The sequence below is a fragment of the Thunnus maccoyii genome, chromosome 3 (assembly GCF_910596095.1).
Source record: "Thunnus maccoyii chromosome 3, fThuMac1.1, whole genome shotgun sequence".
Taxonomy (NCBI): Eukaryota; Metazoa; Chordata; class Actinopteri; order Scombriformes; family Scombridae; genus Thunnus; species Thunnus maccoyii.
The window spans coordinates 179,444-198,292 of NC_056535.1; the positions used below are offsets into that span (position 1 = coordinate 179,444).

Consider the following 18,849-nt stretch of genomic DNA (forward strand, 5'->3'; position numbering starts at 1 on the left):
GCGGCGTAGTTGAAGGGTTTTTATTGCAGGCATTCAGATGTGTTCAGGACCGGGCTCTTAGGGAACTCTGCATGAAAGAGTTAAATATCATTTCCTGTGTCCACTATGTGGTGCTACAGAACACATACATCATGTTACTGTATATCAACTGACCACACCTTGAAAATTTCACATGAATCAGATGATGTTTGTCATATAAGGTTGACTTCCTGTTGTCAGTAGGTGGCGCTATGACTATGACTCAATATTGACATGTAGATTTGCTGAGGCCGGGACTCTTATTAAGCATGAGAAATTTGGTGCAGGTTGGACGATTTACATTCAAGTTACAACTTCCTGCTTCAGTGCAAAACATTGAAGTTCACCGCATCACCACGGCAACAACGTTCAATAAAAACTAAAGATTTTGATAACATTGTGAAGGTCTTTTAACGACACTGTCCAAATTTGAAGTCGGTCAACTTAAATCTCTAGGAGAAGTTTGTTAAAATACAACACCTGTAAATTCCAAAAACAGCGCTAAAATTGCAACATAAATTTAAAATGGCTGACTTCCTGTTGGACTTAGGGTATGGCTCCAAGAGGCTTTTTTGTTCAACGTGGCACAATACATATACCCTCCAAATTTTGTCCATCTACATCAAATTTTAATGTGGGGGCTTTGACTTTGAAATATTCTAGGGGGCGCCCTCGAGTCATTTTGCCACACTCAAGTCCAAAAAACATATGAGACAACTAAATACACCCCTTCTGATGCATGTGCCAAGTTTCCTGAGTTTTCGAGCACCCCTAGCCCCTCAAACCCAGTTTCCTGTTTCATGGCGAATAATGCGTCGCCATGGCAACAGCTTTTGATGAAAACTCAAAAGCCTCTTTAACATCATCAACGTCTTACAACTTAGCTGACCAAATCTTAGGTGGATCTGTTTAACCTGCTAGGAGTAGTTAGTAAAACTATGGGGCCTATAACTTCCTGTTGCCAGTAGGTGGCGCTATTACTATGATTCAATACGGGCCTGTACATGTCTTCAGACCGGGACTCTTATCAAACATGTGAAATTTGGGAAAGATTTGAGCATGTGGAGTAGAGTTACAACAGTTTGCTTTGCAATGGCGAAACACCGAAATTTGCTGTGTTGCTATGGCAACAGTGTTCAATGAAAACTCACAATCTACACAATATGGCATCATCATCTTCTTAAGGCTTTTCTGACCAAATTTGAGGTGGATCTCTTTGTCCTGCTAGGCATAGGTCATAAAAGTACAGCACCTGTAACTTCCTGTTGCCAGTAGGTGGCGCTATGACGATGAGTCAGTATTGACACATGGATGCATCCAGGGCGGAACCTTTATCAAGCATGAGAAATCTGAGGCAGATTGGGCAATGTACGTTGAAGTTATAACAACTTGATAACTTTTCATCACAAAGGTCTTTAGATGACACTGAAAAAATTTGAAGTTGGTGGGGTTAAATCTCTAGGAGGAGTTTATTAAAGTACAACACCTGGAAATGGCAAAATCTGCACAAAAATTGAAATTAATTTCAAAATGGCTGACATCCTGTTGAATTTAGGGTATGGCTCCAAGAGGCTTTTTTGTGCGTCTGGACATGTTACATGTGCCTACCGAATTCCATTTATGTACATGAAACTGAAAAGAGGGGCTTCAAATTTGAAATTTTGTAAGGTGCACCATCGGGCCATTTTGCCATGCCCATGCCCAAGACCCATAAAATACTAAATGTTTCACCACTTCTGACAAATTTGCAAAATTTCATAAGTTTTCAAACACATTTAGCTCCTCAAAAATGCTTTTCTTCACAAAGCAAAATAATAATTCCTTGAATCGTTAAAATACTAGGCATGGAAATCACAAAAACTAAACTCAAAATGGCTGACTTCCTGTTGGGTTTAAGCTATGGGTCCAAGGGACTTTTTTGTGTGCCCTGGCATGATACATGTGTGTACCAATTTTCATACATGTAGGTTTAACCTGCGGCAGGGGCTGCTTCATTGAAATACTGTAGGCGGTGCTGTTGAGCCAGTTTGCATCACTGATGCAATATAGTCATGTAGATGTGTTAAGGCAGGGACTCTCATCAAACATGTGAAGTTTGGTACAGATCGGAGCATTTACACTAAAGTTATAGCAGTTTCCTCTGTCATGGCAAAACATCAACAACATGCCACGGCCATGCGCTTCAATGATAGCTAAACCAGTCCGGATGACACACACTTATTTTGAAGTTGTTATGATGAATTCTGTAGGAAGTGTTTGTTAAAATACGAGGCATGCAAAATCACCAAAATTGAGCAACAAATTCAAAATGGCCGACTTCCTGTTGGGCATAAGCTATGGGTCCAAGAGACTTTTTTGTGCGCCCTGGCATTATACGTGTGTACCGATTTTCGTACATGTAGGTTTAACATGGTGCGGGGGCTGCTTGGTTGAAATATTGTAGGGGGCGCTGACCAGTCATTCTTCAATGCCCATACCCACCACCTATACAATATTACAGACTTTAAGACATGTCATGTGTGTGCAAAGGTTTGTGAGTTTTCAAGCATGTTTAGCCCCATAAAAACGCTTTGTATTTTGTGGCGAACAAGGTGTTGCCATGGCTCTTGATGAAAACTCAAAAGCTTGAGTTATCATCATCAAGGTCTTACACCTTGACTGACTAAATTTTATGTGTTTCTAACTAACCTGCTAGGAGTAGTTAACAAAAAAGTGGCATTTAAGACTTCCTGTTGCAAGTAGGTGGTGTTATGAATGAGATTTAATATGAGCCTGAACTTCCCTTCAGACTGGGACCCTTATCAAGCATGGGAAATTTGGAAAAGATCTGATCATGCACAGTCAAGTTATAACACTTTGTTTGTTGATGGCGAAACATCGAAATTCGCCGTGCCACCACAGCAAAGGCGTCCAGCGAAAACTCACCATTTTCACAATATGGAATTATCAAAGACATAAGAATTTTCTGACCAAATCTCAGATGGATCTGTTCATCTTGCTTGGTACAGCTCATAAAAGTACAGAACATGTAAGTTCCTGTTGCCAATAGGTGGCGCTATGAGTATGTCTCAAAATTGACACATAGATGTATTCAGGATGGGACCCTCATGAAGCATGAGAAATTTGGGGCAGATTGGACAATGTATATTAAAGTTATAACAACTTCCTGTTTTACGGCGAGACATCGAAATTTGCCGCATCACATTTGCAAGGGCGTTCAGTGAAAACTGACCTGAACTGAACTGATTTTGATAACTTTTGATCACAAACTAGTCTATATGACACACACAAATTTTGAAGTCAATCTGATGAAGTCAGTTTGCGCATGTCGGTGAAACATGCCGCAGGGGATACAGTTTAGGGGGTGCTGTTGAGCTCATGTTTAAAAAAAAATGCTTTTCTTCACAGCGAAGAATAATAATAATTCTTTGAATTACAATCAGGCCTTCACACTGTCGGTGCTCGGGCCCTAATAAAAACAACAACAACAACAATGATAATAATAATAATGACAATAATAATAGGCTCTTGTTAGTAGGCTTTTGTTGTGATGTAGTTAGGTATAATGTAAGCTAAACACAAAATAATAGGCCCATGGGATTAATAACATGGATTTCTTTATTATAATCTGCTACTAAACATAGCACAAAAAGTAAGGAAATTTGTGTTCGGTAGATTATTTCTTTGTTGTAACAATGCTTCTTGGTAATAAATCTTAACGTGATAAATGTGAACATGTCACAGCACGTACAATTGAAGTCTGTGAGAGCTCAGGTTGGAGGTCAAATAGGGTGGACATTTGGATTTAGCCCTCCCATCAGAGGGTAAGTGCCTTGGCATGACACTGGTTCAGATGCAGCCGAAGCTGCGCAAACCAGCGTTGGAGGTTTCTCATGTGCAGCAGCCCCAGGCGCACCATCCGGTGAGCTGCTGACATCATCCAGAGGAATCACATGATGCTCCTTGCCACCACCTGCTCCAGCTGCCAGAAATACTCACTAAATGTGTATTAATCCACCTGTGAGTCCCCAACAAGTGATCCAAACTAAACAACCAAATAATGTTTTATGATGTGACAACACTATGGTTTAGGCACAAAAACCACTTTATGTTGTTTTTGGGCCACTGACATTACGACCTATTGTGTGATTCTCTTGGAGGAGGACAGGGTCAACAAATGCATTATTTCCTCTTCTTTGAGTAACATTTCCTAAAAACCACAGTGTTTATATATTTTAGGAAATGACTGAGCCTTTTCTAAAAGTTAAACTATATATTTTAGAGTCGTTTTTTTAGATTTACCGTTTTAGTAGGAAAATAATGCTTGGAGCTGAGTGCCACATACAGGTTGTTGTTCAACCAGGGCAGAATCTGCTTTGTTCCTCCTGATTCAGAGGTTTAACAATCAGCCACAGTCTCCTCTTTAGCACTGTGGCTGTAAGCTTTCACAGGCAGACTGATCAGTCTGATTCCTTAATAGTTGGAATACACCCTTCATCCTCCCTGACTTTCAATCCAATGACACTGTTCCCAAAACATGTGCAACAATCCAAAAACTTCAATTTTGGTCTCATCCATTCACAGAATATTGTGATAAGCCACCTTCTGGCTTCTCCATGTGGTCTTGAGCAAACCGTAGATGGCAGCATGTTCTCCTGATGGTGGACACATTAACATCGACTGTAGTCACTGCAAGAGAGACCTTTAGTTACCTAGACATTATCCTGGGGTCCGTTGTGACCTCCCGGACTATTGCATGCATACTCTTGGTGTGATCTTTGTTGTCCGACCACTCCTGGGGAGGGTAACAATGGTGTTGTATGTCCTCCATTTGTACACGATCTGCCTGACAGTTGACTGATGGAGTCCAAACTCTTTAGAAATGGATTTGTAACCCTTTCCAGCCTGGTGAGTATCAGCAACTCTTCTTCTAAGATCCTCAGAAATATCCTTTGTTTGAGCCATGATACACTTCCACAAGCCTGTGAGTTTGATAGTGAAGACCCAGACTTCTCTTCTTTAAATAAGGTAGAGCCTCCCAGACTCACATGTGATTGTCATCCCATTGATTGAAACAACTGGCTGTAATTTCCCCTTCAAATGAATTGATAATCCTAGGGGTTCACATACTTTTGCCACGCACAAACATGTAACATTGGATCATTTTCCTCAATAAATAAATTGACAAGTGTAAGGTTTTTGTCTCATTTGTTTAACTGATGTCTCTTTATCTAGTTTTGGGACTTCAGGATCACGTTTTAGGTCATATTTATGCAGAAATAAAGCAAATTCTAAAGGGTTCAAAAACTTTCAAGCAGCACTGTATGTGTCTAAATACCCATACACTTACAAGCACAAACCACAGTGCTGTGCCTTGGAGGAGTCAGAAACAGCTCTGTAAAACACAACAAATATAACAAAAATCTGGTGCTTTTCTCCTCCTCTTGTGCCCATTTTTTGGCCCTCAGTCCTCACTGGCATGGCAATCCTAGTGGTAAATTGCAGTGTCACACATTCCTCTCTCCATCGCTCCCTCTCTCTCAGCCTTCTTTTCCAAAACACAGCTGGGCCAGGCAGAGAAAGAGGGGAGGCTGGGAACAAAACAGACATGTTCAGAATAAAGAGAGAATCCCCCAGTAGAAAATAAAATCAGAAAGAAGAGAAAAGAAAAGCATGGCCACTTAAAGGCCATGTTTGTAATGACAGGTTTGTAAAATGATCTTTAACCTGGACTATTTTGTTACATGGTTACAGAGAGAGGCAAAAGACAGTCAGAACTGTGAACTAAATCAGCAACAAAGAAAAAGAGGTAGTTGCAGCAGTGGATCCTGAAGGGACTGTTTTGTTAGCTGTTCTACTCTTATCAAAGCATGTTTTCTGTGTACATCTTTTGGGAGAATCCTGCTTTATTGCTGGAATCCTGCACAAGGTTATTTGAGGGAGCCATCAGCTCTAAGGCACAGGACAAACGAGTAACACCAGGTCACTGAGACATGAGCAGTTAAAAGACTCCTATGTAACATTGTCAGACTCATGATGGACAGTTTAAAAGAAAGGATTAAACTGAAACAGCAGAACCCCCTTTTGTATTCCATGCATTCCGCTTCTTTAATTTTTGAATCCTGGTGTCTACATTACCCACAATGCAATTCAACTCAATTCACTTGACTGTACTAATTTGAGTGTAAAATGCTAGTTGTGGCTAATATCTGGAGCTGCTAGCCTCAAGCAGATGAGGTGCAGACTACAGAGGTCTGGTAAGCTCTCTTCTCTCTAACATCCCTAGATTTCTTTAACTTTCAAACTTGTAGTCTTCAGCCCCAACTGACGCCAACTCAAGTTACATCATTTGAGGCAGTTTATCAGATTTTACACAGCTCCCTCTGAAGCCACAAAAGGCTACACTACTTTTATATATATTACTACTATACTACTTTTTACACACATGCAGCAAAACTCCCCAACACATGGAACCAGATGCATAAACGATGTGTACACACAAAAAAAATGTAAACACCATTTGCTGCACATAAACTGGTATAAACACAGAATATGCAGTGAGAATGTGCACACTTCGTGCATAGTTCAGACAAGGCACGTTTCTCTAAGGCAATCTAAGGGTGAAGTGATAAGGTGGAGCTGAAATATAAGGTGAGAGATGGAATCTTTTAGTAAAACATTGTTGGTCTTGCTATACTGATTGTGTTGGGGTTTTTTGGGTTGGTTTTTTTTTGCATTTATACAGAAATTGTAAAATGCCAATCAGGCACATTTGTAAACGTTATATTGATTAATTACTTTTGTGTGATTCATTTTTATCATTCTTTTAATTTACATAGGAGTCCACATTTTATTTACTGCTATTAACAGCAGCTCTTCTTATTTTATCCATGGTTGGAACACCCCTTCTAAAGGGATTTCTCAAAGCCCCAACAAGTTCCAGACATCACTGAGGGAAATTAACTAATTGAGGCACGGAGTGTGCTACAGCCAACTTGTGACTGACAGCCGAAGTACCATGAGGGAACAGAACTTCCAACATTAGTAATAAAAGAATGAAGCTAATAGAAAAGTCAGCCAGTAGTCAGCAAATGTTTGACAGCATCAGATTAAACAAGAAATAAAACTTTGATTAAACATTGTAAAACATTTTACAGCACCACAAAGAATAAAGGTAACCTACTGAGAGCAACCAAAATGGGTGTCAATTTTTTTCAACAATGTTGAGTGGCAAACTTGGAAGTGTAACTGCTATGCTGTCACCTGGATATAATGTCAGCAATATGGCAACAGCAATTGATATGACATTATGTCAAAACTATGCAAACTATGTGTTGCTACTGTATTTTTTAATGATGCATGACTTACTGCTGTATGTTTTTGCTGTTTCACACTGACATGTAAAACAGTAACTCTCATGCTGGCAGCACATCAGGCTCTATTTTCATGGTGGCGCAACAACCAGTGCAAACAGCAGTATGTTACCTTCCTGACCTTGAAACTTGCTTTGCCTGTCTATGATTTGGTGCCCAGCTAAGAGCGCACAGTACACAAGTGGGAAGAGAGGTGTTGGGAAAACAGGTGGGAGGTGCATTCAAATGAAAAAATGCAGAGCTAGTTGTTGTATTTTGGTGGCAACTGTGTCCTAGACTTTGCACTGAGACTAGACATCTCAGAACCACATCTGTTTCTGACGCAATGTCAATCTGCTGATACTTTATCTGCCTTATGAACAAGAGCAAACAAAATACTTGCAGCTAATGTGCTGCAACAACAGATTAATGTTTACAATATAAAACTATTTGAATTAAACACTTCAACCAGTAGATGCATTTAAATCTGTATAAAACATCATTCTTAATGTTGTTAAAGCAGGAATGTCAGTAAATCAGTTTGCATTGATCTATAAATGAATGTGGGTGATTCTTACAGTATCTGGTTTCCACAGCTATTTATATTGTATGAAAAGCTTCTTCTTCAGTTCATTAACAGCAGGACAGAATATGTTAATACATCTGCAGCCTCCGATTTGAGAAGTGTCACGCCAGACGTATGCACAGTCATTCACTGTGTTTACCTTCATTAAATCGCCTGGAAATGACACCAGGCTACTATGGAATAAGAACACACAACTCTACACACATCAGACTGGTCGGTTATAACTCCACATTGCGGTGCAAAGTAGCAAGTGCGTATGGAAACGCCCATGCAATCCAAGCCCAAGACCTGCCATGCAGTGCGTTGTTACGCTTGCCCAGTTAAAATAGGGCCCATAATTTAAATACAAGACAGCTCTCTATTACAAATCAGTTGTAAATCACAGAAGCAGATATCTGGGCTGGAGAACAAACCTTTGTAGTAGAACAGACATCTGTCAGTGAGGACGAACCACCTCTTGTTCCACTGCTTCACTCCACTGCTGGCCTGTAGGGACACACAATCATTAATCATCATCAGCATCATCACCTTTATCTTTGTCATCATTATTGTTATCAACAAATCTCATAAAAAGACAAAAACCAACAATGAATTGATCTGTTAGATATTGTCAGTAGGCCCCAATTCCATTTTCATCTAAAAACTAGAAAGCACATCAAAGCTGCAGTGGGAGGCATATTCATTAATATGAACACGGACAGTTTAGTAGGATGAATTAATTGTCAGTGGGGATTTCTTATTTAAGCTTTAAATGACAAAAGGCCAGCACCAGGCCAGCTGGAATGAGAAGGGATGTAAATTTGGGCTGATGTCAAAGCCAAATATGTTTCACTGCCACAGCCTCCAGACTTAGTTTTTGACATGTGATATGAAGGTACTTCCTGTTTCAGTACTGAACATTGGCACTGAATGTAATTACTGCTGAAAGCTAAATGTTCCGCTGATCTGATGTAGGCACGCTGTCAGACAGAATCACACAGCCAGAGAACACAGGGCCTGAACAAACACTGGTGATGAAGGTTAAAGAAGGTGCTCCATATGAGCTTCCCTGTTTTATGCTCCAGTCTAATTCTACTTCAGTACAAAGTAACATATCCTGTCAATCCAAAAATTACTGTCAAATTGCTGAATTGCAAATTTAAACCTACAACCTATGTTGCTCTTAATATGTTCTTCAACTTGTATTTATTGTTTTACGATTATTTGCTCAAAATAGTGCAAATTAAGCACCATGTTACCAATTTGGTAAAATGTAAAAGTGAAATCTTCAATGGCAACGTATTTTTTCCCCTCTAAAATATCTAATTTTGCACTACAATATCCACTGGTATAAACAATAGCATTATTAAACTTTTTATGGTTATGTTTAGACACTGGTAGAACTATGGTTTAATACATAAGTGAATAAAGCATGAGACACAGTGTGTATTAATCTCTGACCAAAACAAGAATCTTCCTTAGATCGTTAGTAGTTTTGTAGGCCCACCACCCACTCTGACCACCCTCCTAGAACTTTAGTGAGGTAAATAAATGTGTTACTTAATTCATTTGAAAAACATTGCTGATGAACATAATCCAAGCAGCAACTATGTTTGCCAACACAAGTGGGAAAACAGTTTAGTATACATAATTTCTAGGAGAGAGGGTTTGTTGTGTTTGTCGCTATTATACTGTTATAGTATAGTAACTGGTGGGTCCACCTTATAACTCTTAACATTACTACTTCTAATAATAATATGGACTCGTGGCGGAAGGTCTTGCGTCTTGCTCTTTACCGTGACGAACTCAGCACTATACAGCAGGGGTGTAATGGTACCTGTATTCGCCCCGAACTGTCATGTTACAGTTCGGTGCATGCAGTCATACGAAGAAAACACTCCATGACCCGAACAATATCTGTCAAAATAATTTGATAATCCACTTACTCCGACTCTTATATACAATTAGACCATAAATCAGCATAAAACAGCTGTCAGCAGGTGTCCTGACTCCTTGCAAGAAACATAAAGGTTGTTTTCCTTTTCCACTGCAGCACAACTTAACTGTTTCAGTAATAGTTTTGGCCAATGAGCCATTGTTGGATGTTTACGTTTTTAAAAATTAAAGACCAAAATGTTATTTTCTACTTTTCTTTATTTCCTGTGCTGTTCCAAAATCATACCAAACCGAGACCCCAAAACTGAGGTACATACCGAACCCTGAACTTGGTGTACCATTATACCCCTACTATACAGAAATAAGTGATTGATCCATGAGGATCATAAAAGTCAAACTTAGATCAACATAGTGACCCCTCAGTAAATTGTCCATGATATAGTCTCTGTATCTGGCAGGATTTCTGACTGCTCTACCACTTCTGGTGCGATGTGCAGGAGAGTTGTCTGCACTCACTAGAGGGCTTTGTGGTGGTGGGTCAGCTGATTTGGATTTAATGGGGAAGTAGTACCTGTGAATATTCGTCAGTGTCTCTGCACGAACATGGGTGTATCCTTTTTAGATAGCACCTGTTCCTACTGAATGTCTTCCCTGCAAGTGTCTGCATGGTGTAGGAACGCAGTTCTTCTCTCTTGTGCATAACTACATCATGCTCCCATCCATGCCTTGTTTGCATGTGTACAGTGGCACCTGGGGCCAGCAATGGTAGTGGCTTGGCATCTCGGTTGTAGTAGTGCTGCTGACAAATCTGCAGGTCTTGTAGTCTGCTGTACACATGCTGTGGGATGGGAGTGTACTCTGCAGGACTCTTCCCATTAACATCTGTGTGGGAGACTCCTCCAGGCCTGTCACTGGTGTGTTTCTCAGTGACAGCAGCACTAGATGTGGGTCTGTACCTGTTATAGTGCTTTCTTCAGTGAATGTTTCACAGTCTTTATTGTCCTTTCAGCAAGTCCATTTGACTGCGGATATCCTTGGATGGAGGGTGTCAACTTGAACTCCCATGGAGCAGCAAATGACTTCATCTCATAGCTGGCAAATGGAACACTGTCACTCATGAGCTCTTTACGGATTCCATGCCTGGCAAAGACAGACTTCATTTTCTGACTTACTGAGTGAGCTGTTTTATCCGGTAAGTTCCCCACTTCCGAATACTTTGTCAGTTAATCCATTAACAAAAGGTATGACTGACCTTTCAGCTTGAAGATGTCTGCTCCAACTTTCATCCATGGCAGTTCTGGCACTTGTGTGATGAGCGGCTCTCTCTGATGTTGTAGCTGTAGCTGTTGACACAGTGCAAACTTCCCCACCATCATCTTAATGTCACGTGCCATTCCAGGCCAGTAGAGGGCTCTTCTTGCTTTGGCCTTTATCCACTGAACTCCTTAGTGAGTTAGATGTAGCTTCTCTAAGATTACTTTTTTGAAGCTTTGGAGTATGATGATCTTGTCTCTGACCATCATGATACCGTTCTGTAGGCTGATGATGTGTTGCATTGGCCAATAGTTGTGTAGGCTTCTGTCTATGCTGCATCGTTTCTCTGGCTGTCCTTTATTGTGGTTCTCCCACACAGCTTGTAACACTCTGTCTGCTGCAGCTGCCTCTTTCTGCTGGCTGAATTTCTCCTCACTCAGCACGTCTGTGGCTTCCATGGCTTATAACCTTCATCGTCACAGGAGTTCTCGTTGACATCTTCTCCATCTCCGCTTATTGTTGCATGGGGCAGTATGTATGTATATACATGTGCTTGCCTGGTGTGTATATGATGTTCAGATCATACCACTGCAGTTGTAGAGGCATTACCTGCAGCTATGCTGGTGTTCTGCTCAACTGCTTCTGCATGAGGATCTCCAGAGGCTCGTGATCTGTCTGCACTGTCTTGCCATAAATGTATTGATGAAATCTTTTGGCTGAGAAGACTATGGTGAGAAGGTCCTTTGGTAACACTGTCTATGATTCCCAACCTGATCATCGAGCTCTAATCTAATGCACATTCACACACACACACACACCACTGGCGCAGTCATTGGGAGCTATTTGGGATTCAGTATCTTGCCCAAGTACACTTCAACATGTGGACTGGATGAGCTGAGGATCTTCCGACTAGTGGACGACCCGCTCTACCCTAACCCTAACCCTAACCCCAAGCCACAGCCACCCTATATGTAAGGTCAAGTATCATAATACTTCATAATTGCTTTACATCTTCAGTTCTCTGTCCCCCTAGCATGATGACGTGCCCCATGTATTTCACTGTGTTGACTCTGAACTAAGCCTTGTCTCTGTTGAACTTCACATTGGCTGCTTTTGCTCTCCCCATTACCTTGTGTAGGATCTCATCATGCTTCAGGTCTGTTGATGCAGCAATGATCATGTTGTCAGTGATGATGTGTACTAGTGGTGTGCCCGAAAACAAATATGTTATTCCGCAAAGCACGAATAGTGGGTTTTTTCATGAATATTTGTTTCATACAAATATTTTAAAAATTATTTGTTTTTGGGAAGAACCATGTCAAATACCAGCACGCAGGTCGGTTACATCGCTATCTCAGTCTCTGTCCTCTGTTCCACTGTTATGTCTATCAGCAGGTCTCAATGAGGAGAGTCACATCCACCTGCTACATGACACACATTTCCTAATTTGGACATCACTCCCGGAGTTGGGGGTGTTCCCCACAGATAAAGCTGAGCTACTGACACATGCAAAGTGCTCCCAAGGGACTCCCCATAACCTGTTGTTCCCCTTCTCCTTTCAACAAAGGTAGGTTGTAAAAAAATAGGCAATAAAAGAAACGTGCAAAGCAATAATCAGTTTTGAAGTTCTTCCCTACACATTAGATCGTGTGCTGTCTCTGTGTTATGGGTGTATAAATAGGTAGAGGTCTGTCTGCAATGAGGCGATGAGTAAAGTTTTAGCTCAGTAGTCAGCACAGTTGTCTATGATCTGGGAGTCTCGGTGTGGGGACCTCCTTCGTAAGGTAGTTTATTCATGAACACTTATTGTAACATTTTAATTTTCTAAAATTAAAAGCATAATAAAAACAAAAACAGGATTTTTAAGCCTCTTTCCACTTTTGTTCGAATTCAAATATGAATAATTTTGTTGCCTTGAAAAATACAGATACAAATACAAATACCGGGACCTCTACACATCCCTAATGTGTACATCTTGTATGTCACCGAAGGTCTTTCAGTTTCGCGCTGGAACACCTCACTCGTGGTGACAGTAAAGATGTATTTTCCTGCTAGCTTGCTGCGCACATCTTTGGGGGTGGGAATGGAGTAGTGTTAGCACTTTACAGCCTTGTTCAGGTTACAATGATCCAAGCACATCTTCAATATACCCATCTTCTTCTCTGTGATGACAGACTGTTCACCCACTCTGTCAGTTCTTTGACAGTTGTTAATAACGTCTATTTTCTCAAGGTCTTGTGTGTCTTTCAGTTTGTCGATGACAGAGAGAGGAATGTTCCTGCAGCCATGGACCACAGGCATGATGTTTAGATCAACATATATGTGATGGACTCCTGGGAACTCACCCCGCCCTGTGAAGACCGCTGGATGCATCTCCTCTATGGTGGCTGGAGACTTTGTGGTGAGTGTGTTAATCCTCCTAACCAGCTGCAGATCTTCACGTGCTGCTCTGCCCATGATCAATATGTCAGACTGACGTTATACAGAGAACTGTGGTTTAGCTGTGGTTTTCGTGGTCTTACATTTCAGTGACACAATGCCATTTGGGGTCAGGCGAGCACCATGAAGTGCAACTAACATTGTTGATTTAGGCTGCACTCACCTCAGCACTTGCTAGTGTTCCGATGTAAAAAGAATCCATTTCACTCTCAATGTGGTTCCGGTTGCTGATGTCTTGCTGCTCTCGTTCTTGGTGCCCATTCTTCTCCACCCTGCTGTTATGTCTATAGCTTTCAATGGAGCATCATGAACGACATGTGTGGGTGGTCTGCGTTGCCTTTTTCTATATTTCTGTATAGCAATAGGCCATTTTCACTTAGCAGTCTTTCTTTTAGATGAAAATCTGTTATGCTAAATAGTAGCTTGTATCTGAGCATATCATTTTCACTTGGGTGAAACTCACAGTCTTAGCTCTTCTATCACAGTTCTGTGATGAATCTGTCCACCGAAGTCCCCTCTGTCACTGGATGTGACCAGAATTGGTGCCGCTCAACCACATTTTTTGTGGGCACCAAGGTGTGAGGTGAGAAGAGCATGATGGGAACTGAAGTCCATTTGGAGTCCTGTTGTTTGACTTGGTGCCTTTCTTTGTTATCAGACTTGGTGACTGCATGCAGGCCTGCCTTTGTCTCATGCAGATGGCGTATGAGGCCTAACATTCCGCCCTTTGGTCTGAAGAGTGAGGTGCTGACCACAGTATTTAGAGCAACCCAAGGGCAAAACAGTTCCTGTAGGTTGAAAATAACCTGAGGGTTACACAGTCCACATTTTCCTGAGACAACCTGAAGGTGGAAACAGTCCATATATTTTATATATATATATATATATATATATATATATATATATATATATATATATATATATATATATATATATATATATATATATATATATATATATATATATATATATATATATATATAGGGGGTGACTGTGGCTCAAGAGGTAGAGCGGGTCATCCACTAATCAGTAGATTGATGGTTCAATTCCCGGCTCCTCCAGTCCACATGTCGATGTGTCCTTGGGCAAGATACTTAACCCCAAACTGCTCCTGATGGCTGTGCCATAAGTGTATGAATGTGTGTGAATGGTTAGTTTCCTCTGATGGGCAGGTTGGGACCTTGCATGGTAGCCCCTGTACCCATTCAGCGTATGAATGTGTGTGAATGGGTGAATGTGATATGTAGTGTAAAAGCACTTTGAGTGGTCTGAAGACTAGAAAGGCGCTATACAAGTACAGTCCATTTACCATTTAACATATTCCTGAGAGCAAGAAAAGGTTGAAACAGTCCATACAGTTCAGAGTTCACAGAGGCTTTGGTGTTTGTGCAGTTACTGAGGCAACATCTGGGGAGAGGTCTAACTAAATCTAGGTACACAAAGCATTAACCTCAGCAATCCTTTTGCTGTTCTTTGGTTATCAGTGACAACACAAAATCATAAAATAGAAAAATAAAAAGTAAACAAGGAAAAGGAAAGGTGGTAAGGTTAATAGGCTTACTCCTGAAAGGGGTTGGAGTTAGCCAGTGGAATGGCACAGACTGGTGTGCAAAATGTAGCTGAATGGGAAGGACAGAGTCCAGTCTGGCCTGTGGGTTTGAATGTACCTGTATATGACATGTGAATCCTCTTTCTACGTGGGGAGTGCACTGCCAAGACTATATGCCAGATGTGTCTGTGATGGTTGCATAACAGTGGTAGTAGCAGATCTAAGAATTTAGTCTAATTTAGTCTAGAACTTTAGTCTAACTAGTCTTACCTTACACTTCTGACATAGTATCTATAGCATGCTATGTGTTATGGACAGAATGCTAATTAACAGTGGCTATGGTACCAGATGGGAGTGGTGCTAAGCGTTAGTGCATGCTGAGGTTGTGGGTACAGCACACTATGCTTAACTGGAGGGGACACTACTGCTGAGAGATCCATCTCCATCCATTCAGGCAGTGGATATGGCTCAAAGAGCTCGGTTGGGGGGTGGGTTTGGTCATCACCCCCCACCTGTGAGGTCCTGTTCTGCTGTTCATCTTAATGTGAGACATCTTGTTGCCTTCTACTGCTAGGTTGGCGTTTCCTGGGTGTGGATCCACAGGACTCCAGTGTTGTCTTCATGCCCTGTAGCAGGGCACATGTGTTCTATGTTGCTTGCGAGGGACTCTGTTGAATGTGCAAGCCTTGGTGTTGGTGTGGCGGGGGACCCTCCGAATCATCAGAAACTCTAGAGTCGCTTAGGTCGCCATTGCAAAGAGAACGACTTCTTCCCCTTTGTGGTAGGGATAGAGTCCTGTTGAAACAGGGGCGTGAGCTCCGCGATGCATACAGCTCGCTGGTCAAAGGGGGCCCAGAGCCACCCATGCTGCTCTGGGAGTAATCCTCCCCCCTTTGATTAGAGTGCAAGGGGGTGTGGCTGAGGATTGATTGTGGTGTGTCCTCAGAGGAGGGACTGGATCTGATGCATCTGAAAAAATAGGACTTCCTCTTAGGTCAAGTGTGTATGGAGGCACAGCAGGTAGAGGAGGAGCAAGAGCAAGCCCCTTGAGTCTGGCCAGTCCCGCCCTTTTTCTATGCTGCTGCTTGCTGTTACAGGGACTGATGCTCATTGCTGGCTAGGTCTATAAAGACAGCTAGCAAATGGACATGATCATGAGATGATTAGCCATGGACCACTGCCTCCTATGGATCAGGCCTTTGGTGTTCACCTCCAAGTCTGTTTTGGGGGGGCTCAGCTGTTCAAGAATGTCTCTTTGCTTCTAGTTAAGCTAAGACTGGCTAAACATAGTTAGCAGCATGGGCAGGACCAGGGCCAGGTGCCCCCCAAGCCCTCCCCTCAGCCCTGACAATTCTAGGATCCCAGCCCCCTCCTTGTTGCACCTCAGGACAGTTTGCCACCTCAGGTTCACGAACAACAGCAGAACTTTTGAGTTCTGCATGCCCACCCATCCCCCAGCCCCACATGTTCACATGGTGCATGGATGCAATACGGGGAACTTTGTGTTGGTAAGGTTTTTGCATCGTCGATTATTCTACGATTGGCTGGTGTGTGCCCAGTAGAAGGAGCAATTTTTCAACAATGGGCTCAGCTCCTGCAGCACTTGAAGCACCTGGTCCTGCATCTTGAGAGGAGGAAGAGCTGGTTCTAGCCCTCCCTGTCCACAGACTGCCTAGGCATGTGGTTGGACACTAGGATAGGAACGCTCCCTGAACTTCTGGAAGACCGGCTGCCTTCAGTGCTTGTTTGTCCCAGTTCTGCTTTATGGCCAAGGTAATATGAAAACTGTGGCTTTGCCTTCTAGGGCTCCTCTGAGCATGTGCCCTCAGACTTCATCCATAGAAATATCTGCAGGCAAGAGTGTTGGTAACAGATACATGTAGCTCCGGTGGCCAATGGCATAGACCCTGGTTGGCACCGCACATCAATCTTCTAGAATTGCAGGCTGTCTATCTGGCTCTTCTGCTCTTCCTACCAGAGCTCAGGAACTGCTCTGTCATGGTGACAGACATTATCATGGGGGCTGCTCCAAACAAATGGGCAGGGGGACTTGGGTTTCTGCTGGGAGCTCAGGCTCCATCAACTAGGGCAGCATATTCCTATCAATCATGGTGCAATTCGAGATGGGTGCATCCCTTCTCCTCCATTGCTTATGATATCCTCCAGTAAATGTTGCAGGTGAGCAAGTCTCCCTCAACTATAGTTGAATAGTGGCAGCCATAAAGGCAGCCCACGTGGGGCCTTGGACACTGGCAGAGAGTTGTTGTGACCTTATTTCTCAGTTTTTGAACTGTAATTGTAGGGTTACTCCCTACCACAGAAGGCCAGCTGTCCCTGCGTGAGATCTGGAGATGGTGCTGTTAGCCTTGCAGCATGAGCCATTCGAGCCCCTTGAAAGAGTCAAGCTGAATGACTCTCTTTCATGGTGGCATTCTTGTTGGCCATTGTGTCATCTGAAAGAGGATGAGAACTCCATGCCCTTTCAGTGCATGAGGAATGCCATGCATCCTGCCACGTAATGGCTCTCATTGGATTGTGGATGCAATCCAATAGTTATATGAGAGAGCACACCTGGGACCTGGCTGCCTCATGGGCCTTGTAACAAGATACCCCTCTATCTGAGATCTGTGTGGTGGCCTCCTGGTCAACCCCATCCACTTTTATCAGGTTCCACTGAATAGAAGTGGCTGCCAGCACTTTCACGTTCACAGCATTCTCTGAGCATTTGCTGAGCCCAATGCAGCATGGACATGCCTCTGGGACTATGGCTCTTGCAAGAACGGACACTAGCTCAGAATTATGTCATTTTCTTTGAAAGCTAGCCTTGCACATGTTAACTGAGTGGCCCTCCACCCATACAGTTGGCCTTAGCCTCTGGTGGAACAAGCTGAGCCTTGGTGGTGTTTTGCACCTAGGCATGGTGTGCACATAGTGTATGTTTGTAAATAATTCCTTTATTGATGCATATTCAGTTTCAGGAGCAGGACTACACCTCAACTATGCCACTTCACTTCCGGCATTCCTATAAATACCACCTAAACCTCTCTTCCTCTTCCGCTCTTGTATTCTGTGCTTCAAGGGCATGCAGTTTCAGTTTAGCTTCTCAGAAACAAGCTCAAGCTACCACCAGATATTATTTGTTTTGTCTCAGATTTCTTGACAGACAAAACCACACTCCACCTTTAATCACATGATTACATTATAAAAAAACTTGGACAAATTCGATTTCAAAAATTCAATTCACCATCATGAACTGAAGATCAACATATCCGATTCGGATGAAGATTAGTTTGAAACTAGTTCTCCTCCAGCCATGACACAGCATTCAGACCAAAGCCAAGTGTCCCAGTGGAGCCGCTGCGCTCAGCAGTGCACATACCGGCCTAGTGGTCACCTCCACTTATGCTCCCCTAACGTGACCCTTCGCTTCCTAATAGATCTCAGGCTCGTCTCCTCTGTCAGCGTGGGCCAAAAACCCTGGACACGACAGTTATAGCCATGGGAGTAGGCGGGTTCAACTTCTCCTCATCAGCTGCCTCTAGTATGGGTTACTATCCATCATGGTGAATCCACAGTGCACCCTCCTCTTGATTCGGCTGTCTTTACATCCACAAACGGAACCCATGTCAGAGATTGAACTGTCGCCTGCCTCCAACAGTTCCTGTAAGGGTAGGCATTCCCCTCAACCACAAAGACAATAAAGTCAGACTGTTTCATCTCTACTCAGCGTCAACAACAATCACAGAACTTCCCGTGCGTCCGGATTCATCGCCAGA

General features: G+C 42.5%; 1 protein-coding gene across 1 annotated transcript in view; it reads right to left on the reverse strand.

Annotated features, from left to right (window-relative positions):
* plekha6 (pleckstrin homology domain containing, family A member 6) overlaps positions 1-18,849 on the reverse strand; it is a 145,058-nt gene that overhangs the window by 72,417 nt on the left and 53,792 nt on the right. Inside the window, 1 exon segment of the mRNA XM_042405754.1 lies at positions 8,370-8,442. Within this exon segment, the coding sequence (XP_042261688.1) occupies positions 8,370-8,442 (73 nt within the window).